This window comes from Charadrius vociferus, unplaced genomic scaffold (genome assembly GCF_000708025.1).
Source record: "Charadrius vociferus isolate BGI_N301 unplaced genomic scaffold, ASM70802v2 scaffold39, whole genome shotgun sequence".
NCBI classification, from domain to species: domain Eukaryota; kingdom Metazoa; phylum Chordata; class Aves; order Charadriiformes; family Charadriidae; genus Charadrius; species Charadrius vociferus.
The window spans coordinates 6,076,654-6,085,418 of NW_009650188.1; the positions used below are offsets into that span (position 1 = coordinate 6,076,654).

Sequence of the window (8,765 nt, forward strand, 5' to 3'; positions counted from 1 at the left end):
GAGCTGTCAGGATATTTATGGATAAATGGCAAACCTGCTTCACACAGATGATTCAGAAAGCCGCTCTGTTTATGTGTGTTGCAGTTTATTACGGCTGTCCCCCAAAAAAAACAGATGCCTGAGTGAGGATGAAGGTTGGGACAGGGAGCAGTTTTAAGAAGTGGTTCTCAAAGCTTCCCCCCAAAAAACCAAACAGATGCCTGAGTGAGAATAAAGGTTGGGACAGGGAGCAGTTTTAAGAAGTGGTTCTCAACGCTTCCCCCCTTGCCCTTTGCTTGGAGTGCCTGTGGGCAGCAGATAGCAGAGACCCGGCGCCCAGAGAGCCCTTGCTTATCTCCCCTGTGAGCAAAAGCAGATCTGTAACTCTCACCGCCAGCTCCAGGTAGGGGGTGGGAAGGGGATGGATGGGATTTCAGTTTCTGAGCCCTCCGTGGTAGCCCATGATTTCTCAGGTGGGGATGGTGGTGATATCTACCGGGAAGGGGAATGAGGCAATGTAGCGAGCAGCTGGTTTCCCGAAGCTGGGAAGCTGCTCGGCAGCAGAGTTGGGGTGGAAAAGGCTCTTCTGCCTCTTGCAGCACCATCCCTCCTTCCTGGGTGCATGCCTGGCATCCCCACCATCCTGCTTGTCTACCTCCAATGAAAACCCACCTTTTTTTTAAAGTTCCCCTTCTAGCAAGCAGAAAGTGGAAGATACAGCAGACTGGACAAAAATCAATAAAACATTAGCTACAAAAGCTTTCATTTAGCCAAAGCCCAAACCACCTTCCGAAGCGCTGTGTTTCATTTGGTAATTCTCAAATGAGGGTTTTTTGGAAAGGCACCCACAGAAATTCATATGTCCATTTTCATCACTGTTCCCATGCGTACGTTCAAAAGAGAAACGACCAGCTAATTGCGGCCAGCTCAGCTACGCTCTCATGCAGATGGAAATGATAAATTTGCAGTGGTCAATCTGTTTCTGCAGGGGGCAGGGAGGAGAAACTCTTTTCTATATAGGATCTGAGCACTTGTGAAGTCCCAGATTGAGACCTCAGCATCGACACTGAAGGATTTGGCTCTTGGGGTCCTGGCAATTGGGTATGAAGGCCAGTGGCCGGGGGTGGCTGATTAAACAAGACCCCATACAGCACTGTACATCCCAAGACAACGCTTGCAATGGCAGTTTTTCCCTTGGGAGCTGCTTTTTGCGGGGCTGCCCACCATCTCCCGCCTCGGCAGCAGTATGAAGGCTATGGTTAGGGTTGGGTGGGACTCGTGGTTTCTTTTTCGGGTGAGGCGTGCAGCTTTGCTGTTCGTTGTGAGGTAGGCTGTCATTGCAAAGTGAGGCAGCAGATGCACAGTGGCATTCCAGCTGGGTGAACTGGAGCATCCCAAAACGCTTGGTACACGAGAGCATCCCTTAGCAGGTGCCGCAATAGCAATAAATGTGATTCAAAGCAAGGAACGGTAGTAGTCCAGACATGGAGGCTTTAAGCAAAACCAGCCTGGGTCCCCTTCCCGTTCCTTCCTAGAGACGCCTGGGCTCTGCGAGAGCTGCCAGAGGGAGAGCCGAGGGCTCGGTGGTCACAGGGGACAAGTGGAGCAACCCCTCCGGGACACCTTTGGCATTCAGGCTGTACCTCTTTTGTTACATGGAAGTGCTGGCTTTCGTTTTATAGTGCCTCAGTTTCCCCTCCTGTGCACATGGGGATTGCGGCATTCCCTTAAGAGGCTGTGGGGCTTGAATCCCAAAGGCTGGCAAAGACACTGATGTAAAATACCGAGCGAGGGTGAAACGTGGGATTAGAGCCTGGTATTGCTCCTGCCGGCTCTTCATCTGTGCAGCCCATAATGTAGTGACCCTAGTGTTGCACCAAAACTGCAAACTCATGGCACAAAGTCCCCTGCCCTACTCAAAACCCCAGGAGCTTTGTCTGGCCCCAGGAGTGGAGGAAAGCCGTGAGACCCGAGGCAGCAGCTCCCTGCCCCTGCAGGAGGGCTTCCCTGGGAGCCCTGCCTGCCACTCAGCAGCACTTCTCCCTCCCCGAGGGAGAGGAAAACCTTACGTCAGGCTGCAGAAATGCTCCTCAGCCCTACCCAACCCTTGGAGCAATTCCCAGGTGAGGCACAGCGGAGGCTCCTCCGTCCCCAGCCAACCTTCATCCTCCCCCACCACTGCCTTTGTGGCCAGCCCTGGGTGCACCGAGGAGGCCATGGGTGCCAGACCACCACCTGTGGGTCCCACTGCCTGTAGTCCCCATCAAAAATCCAGGTGGTTTAACCATACTCCACGCCCCAAACCTCCCAGCTGTGCCCTGGGTGCCAGAGCAGCAGGACTGGACCCCAGTGCAGTGCCTGGGACAGGCACAGACTATGAGAAACGGTCTGTCCAAAGCAGACACCCCGTCCCAGGGTGGATCGGGGGTGAGGAGAGACCTGTGACGTATTAACTCCCGGCTCTGATGGCAGCAGTACCGCTCTCTGCAGTAGTTCCTTGCCTGGACCAGGCAAGTCTCCTCCTAGACAGGAAGTGAGGGTTGAGGTGTATGTCCGGGGGGGGCAGGATTTGTGCTCGGCCAGATGCCAAGGCAAGTAGGGATGCCCAAAGCCCTCCTCACCCATCCCCACTGCTGAAAATGGACCCCAGGAGAGGTTGGGAGGCTGTGTTTCTCAGATAGGGACACCAAAAGGGATATGGCTGACAGCATGGCCCAGCCCCCATGACCCCAAACCCCTCCAAGGCAGCAGACATCTCACCCTGTTGAGGCTTTGGCTGTGCTGGCAGCTCCACGGAAAAAATTGGGAGGGAGCAGGCACCTGATCTGTGTGGTTTCCCATCTCTGCAGGCACCATCCAAGGACGCTTGTGGAGCCCACTAGCTGCTTACAGGAGCTGAACATATCCCAAGGGGCCTTCAAGTGGAGGGAGCAGCTCAGGGAGCCTGCCCAGGAGCCAACATGGAGCAAAAGATCAGCTCTTTCTTTAATTCCATCTTGGAGCTCATCCGTACCAAGCATGAGGAAGGTGTCTTCAACACCGTCTGCCTGGTCGTGCTGATGGGTTTGCCCTTCGTTGTCCTCATCGCATTCATTTTCATCTGCTGCCACTGCTGCTTCTGCAGCCGGAGGGGAGAAAGTCGGAAGAAAGGTGGCACCAGCAGCAACGGACAGCTGCACGCCGAGAGGAACAAGAAGAAAAAGAAGAAGAAGAAGAAGGATGAAGAGGACCTGTGGATCTCGGCTCAGCCCAAGCTGCTCTTGCTGGACAAGAGACCCTCCTTGCCCATCTAGCAGACAGGGGGGCGTTCAGGCCCTCCCCTCTGAGACGCCACCAGTCCTTTCAGCTGTGCACTATGGGAGGTGAGGAGATGCCAAGGCTGCTGCCATTTTATGGTGACTTTCAAAAGAGGCTGAGCCCAGCAGCTAACTAGCATGTTGAAGAGCCAGCAGAAAGCAAGGCAGTTGGGCACAGGTTTATGCAAGCCTCTTCTCCCCCACCATGACAGCGTGCCCAAGGGCAGAAGCTCCTGCAAAGGACAGGCGTGCACGTGGACACGTGCCCTGCTGAGCAGGCGAGGATGACCTGCAAACGGGCCGTACGTACCTCCCGCCACGAGCACAATGCCCACACACTGGGCTGGCATGCAGCCACCGGGTGTGAGGCTCTCCTTCTGCACTCGTATGCAAGCACACGCGCCGTCGCATGGACAAGGGGGCACAGGACCCCGTGCACACAAAGACCGAGCCGCCTGCACGCTCCCCCTGCGCAAGCATAGATGGCTGCATGCAAAGCAAGCACAAGCACGGCTCGTTTGCTTGTCCTGCCTTGAAGATGGCACAACTTGACTATCTAGGCTCCGTCCAAACCCAGCTCACGTTGGAGATGCAAAGAAAGCTGAGCACAGAGTTACCCCACAGCTCAAAGATGTGTCATCTTCCCGGCCACCAAACCAAAGGTAACTGAGAGCATCTGAAGACAGATGCCCTCAGTCCAATCTTAGAGACCTCAAGACACCATCTTAAAGCAGTAAAGCAGAAGGACGTGTTGCCACCCAGGCAGGGAGGAGAGAGGAGACTGCAAGACCAGCCTTTTTGCACCAGCACTTACAAAAAAATCTTCCTTGAAAGACTGTTTTATACAGACTTGCCTTTAGAGAGCCCACCACGCTACTGCAAGAGCAGAAACACAAGCTGAGACTGTGTAAAGGCTTAGCTATGGGCATTAGAGTTATTTATTTAATGACTACTAAAGAAGAGCAGGACCAAAGGCCCCTCTGTCATGGGGCTAGGCACACTGAAACAGTGTTGAAGCAGCAGACACGCTTTCCCAGCACGCTCGGCCGTCCCCTCGCCCTGCAGCCCTTGTGTACGCACAGACCCATGAGCACACGCTGCCACCAGCTGATGCCACGCAGAGGGCTTCTGTATGGCTGTCAAGCCTACTGGCTCTGGGATTTGGGATGTGCTGTAGGAGCAGAGGGGATTAAAGTTCATGCCCACAGTCGTCCCTTTACCCAGGGATGCATCATACAGCTGGACCCTGCATCCATCTCCATCCTCATCTCCCTTGGATGTGCAATGGCTCAGCTGGGCACAGCAGCTAACAAGACCACACACAGCTCTCACCCCTGCTCTGGGTTTGACCCTCTGCTCCCCCTAGGTCTGCATGCCCAGCCTACCTCCTGGGGAAATCTTTCCCTCTGCTCTCTGCCCCACCAGGCTCTGTCTCCCCCAGCTTGTTCTGACACCGAGAGATGCACATGCGTGACGAGAAGCCCCGTCACATCTGTTTTTTGCCCTGTGTCTGTACACTGGATGTTTTCCTCCCACTTTCTTCCACATCTTAAGCTGCTGGAGCAGTCTGGAGCTGCCAGCCAGAGCCAGACATCTGGGGGACAAGCAGCCAAATCCATGTGGGCAAGCCTGGAAGGAGCTGCCAGACACAACCGCTTCCAGCCCAGGCAAGGGTGATGCCACCTTCCCCCGGCTCCTGGGGCACGCACCAGCAGGGGGGCAAAGCCACCGGTTAGAAGCGGCCGCTTGTGCCACCCAGTCCCAGCGCAGCCTGTTTTGTCCGACTCGGACAGGGCGGTGATGTTAACATCACATCACGGGGTTTGGCTGCGTGTGGCTGTGCTGGTAACAGCCGGGAGGCCAGGCTCCTCCTCACACAGCCCTTTAAATTGACCCCATATGTGCCTTATTTTCCAGCTTGCTTTGTTAGCATTGAAATAAGCGAGTCCCTTCTCCAAAACAGGAAGCAACATATAATGCTATAAAAAAAATTAGGATTCGCCACACCTAATCCTAGAGAGAAACATGCAGGGATAGCTCTGGGCTCTGTCCCAAACACCCAGTCCAGCCAGGACCCTGGAGAACCAGTGCCACACTTGCAGTATTCCTTCTTCCTTCCCTCCTTTCCCCTGTCCAGGTACTTTTCCCAGCCCTCCTGCCTCCACGCTCACCAGGTGGGCAAAGCAGCCTCCTCCTGCGGGCAGGAAAGCTGCCCACGCAGGTGTTCCTGCAGCAATCCAGAGGCACCAGCAGCCTTGGAGGAAGGGCGGTGCTGCCTGGAGGAATCCAAAGAAAAAAAAAAAAAAAAAATCAGAGCAAAGGGAAACATGATGGGAGGCCAGAGGCTTACCCGAACAAGCAGAGGCAGGGAGGCAGCCAGCTCCGGCAGAGTACAGCCTACCTGGTGTGGAGCTGCCGGGCTTTGCATGGCTCCCCACAAGAAGGTCCTTCTCCAGAAGGGTTAGCGAGTAATGTTTCAGGCGAGAGGCAACCGATTCCTACAGGAACCAGAGAACTGTCAAGAAAATGTCTGTGTTGTGTCACACACAACATTTCCAGTCCAGGCTTTTGGTAGGTCAGAGCCAGGTCTGAATTTCCAGAGCTCCCCAAAAATCATCATTCAGACCACCCCTGGGCAGGGCAAGGAGGGACTAGGATACAACCCTGCCCTGATCCATCCAACCAGTGGATGTACCGAGCCTCTGCACCCCAGAAAGCATGGGAGGCTGACTTGCTTGAGGACTGCTGTTTTGGCCAAACCGTGCGCTGAACCAGCTGTTTCTTGAGACAAAAGCGAAAGAGCAGCGAAGGTGCCCCAGGACCTGTCACCCATCAGCCGGGCAGCAGCAACCCCACAGCACCCACACTACCTAGGGGGCAGCAGATGCATGGTACAGAAATTCTGCTGTGTGGGTCCCCGCTTTCCAGACGCTTCTGTACTGCCTCCCCACAACTGCATTTCAGTAGCAACTTTTTGTTTTCATAAACGGACCATACAACAGGGGGTAAAAAAAAAAAAAATTATTTCTTTTTTTTTTTTTAAAAACCAAAAATAAATGACTCTCAATCTGCAAACAAATGCCGTGTCTCTAGCTCTCAGTCTCGTGTTTATTTTCCTGGGGAAATCTTTCTTGTATCTGCGTCCTGGCCCTAGATAAGACAGGGAGAGAGCTCAGCAGACAGAGGCTGTGCGGTCTCTGCCTGCAGCCAGCTGTTTTCTTAAAGAAACAGCTCAGCTTAATCGAGTTTAACGGCCTCACCTTCTTAATGAACACAGTAAAGCTCCTCTCCACAAAGGCAAAAAGTAGTGGGGAGTAGAAAAGTAGTGTTTCAGCACCGCAGGAGCTGGGCTGCAGAGGGTCAGCAGTGCGGACTAGTTAACCACAGTTGGTTTTGATCAGACAAGTATTTCATAGTGTCTGCAGCTTCTCGCAGCCGTCTGCGTTGGGCACATCACAGGACCAGGTGCACACCTCTGCTGGGCAGAGCCTTTCCAAATCGTGCACCGCTGAACTCTCCCTCCACGAGGACGAAAAAAAGAAACCTGCCTCTCACCTGGACGATGCACCAAGCTGCACCTTGCCCAGAGAGCTGAGAGGAGACTGGTGCAGTCCTGCATGCCTCTTGCCACCAACAAGCAGCTAGAAATGGCAGAGACACACTTTTTTTGGGAAGGAATGAGTAGTGCACACCTTGCTTCTCACCATATTCAGGGCCAGGCATTCTTGGGTTGTGTGGGCTGCAGAGGGAAGGTTCCTGGGTCTTAGGTTAGAAACAGGCAGGGGCTGAGGTCAAGTTGAGCATCCTGGAGTAGTCCAGTGATTGAGGGGATGCAAAAATTGTCCCCGCAGGCCCCCGAAACCCCACTAGGAGGGGGGCAACAGGATCTTCACTGACTATTCCTCTATTTATTCAGCCAACAAAGCCTAGAGCAGTGACCAGAAGTAACATTGCTGCTTTGCCAGCAACTGCCCAGTGCAATAAGACTCTCCTGTCTTCTTTGCAAATTACACCGTTCAGAGCGCAACATCTTTGGGCAGAGGCATGCCTTCCTCTTCCTCCTGCTGGGACAGTGGGGAGGTGGGTGAAGAATCCACCACCTCTCCCCCTGCAGCAGCCTTTCTCTGGGGTCCCCCACAGCAGCACTGGCCATGCTGCACCCCAAATAGGACCTGGCTCCTGGGGCCCACCAACAGGATAGTCCCCATCAACACAGTGATGCCAAGGCAGAGAAGATCCTTCTGGGATTCAAATTCTGCCCCTGGGCATGTTGCAAACTTCACTGGCTATAAAATTCAAGTGATCTCAGGGCAAGGCAGAGGTTTTGAGAATCTGTTTTGGCCCTACGGCATCACCATTACAGGGCTGGGCACTGCAGCAAAACAAGGGTACTAAGGGGATGTGACATTTTTATGGGACTATCCCAACCAGCCTGAGCCTTGAAACCAGAACAGCCAGTTCCTGAAGGCAAACAAACTGCATTATTTGAGCAGTCCCAGCTTCTAAAGCTGTAGCACAGACTCTGGTTAACCCCAAAAAGGTCTTTACACAGAGGCCACCTGGATACAGGGAAGTTTCTCCTGCACTAGCATGAAGAGATGATGCCATCCTGTGGCTGTTCGGAAATACTGACTTCCCACAATGGTTTTCCAGCCGCTTCCACTTTGACTGCCCTTCCTGGTGAAAGAGGAGCCCATAATTAGGAGGGACAAGTCAATCCTCCCCAGAAACTGCAAATAAGGTGTCTCATTTGCCTTCACCGCTGAAATACAAAGCTTGTATTGCTTAAGAGAATATTCCCTGCTCTCAGGTAAGATTCAGCTTTAGAAGGGGATCATATTTTGTCTCCACACAGGAAAAAGCTGCTGGACACAATCACGCCTGCTGTTTTTTGGAGTGTACGCTTACTTTTAGAGTGACTGTGTGCGAGGCTAGTCCTCCAGTCCCCCTCAGTCACCTTCCTCACATCTACACTGTGCCCTGTAACTGAACAACATAGTGAAACCTGTCCTCACCTACAGACAAGCGGACGATGGGGAGAAATCGCTTCACCACACACAGTAAAGAACCCTCATGATTTTCCGGTGTCCTTCTCTCATGCTCTTAGCACAGTGCCTGCAAAACACTCCAAGTACAATTTTCCTTTCCTCTCCTCTCTCCGTTACTCTCCTCCTCCCCCATACCAGGGCTTGGATATCCTAACGCAGCTCAGATGAGTTTCTGCCTGCCCACCCACACAAGAGGCACAGCCCTGAAAGTACTATGAAGAATTTAGTACTCATCTTTGAGAGACAACTCTCTAGCGAGCCCTCCTCAGCCTGGTCCTAGCAGCCACAGATCAGTTAATTGCTTTGCAGTATTAAGTCATGAAGAAGTCACATAGTCCCCATCCCTGTTTTGGAGCTGACTCCACAGACCTAGTTTTCACAGCCCCAGTCTGGGCCTGGGTATTGCTCCATCTCTGTAAAGAAGGCTTAGTTTAAGGTGGGG

The 8,765-nt window shown here is 53.3% G+C and overlaps 1 protein-coding gene across 1 annotated transcript; it reads left to right on the plus strand.

The window, feature by feature from the left end:
• Window positions 1–2,939: 2,939 nt before the first annotated feature.
• Window positions 2,940–3,272, plus strand: KIAA0040 (KIAA0040 ortholog). The gene has a single exon (XM_009892854.1). It carries the CDS (start codon window positions 2,940–2,942, stop codon window positions 3,270–3,272), a length of 333 nt encoding a protein of 110 aa, XP_009891156.1.
• The last annotated feature ends 5,493 nt before the right edge of the window (window positions 3,273–8,765 follow it).

Excerpts from the sequence above, each read along its gene's own strand:
- KIAA0040 (XM_009892854.1), top strand. The coding sequence starts at position 2,940 with ATGGAGCAAAAGATCAGCTCTTTCTTTAATTCCATCTTGGAGCTCATC.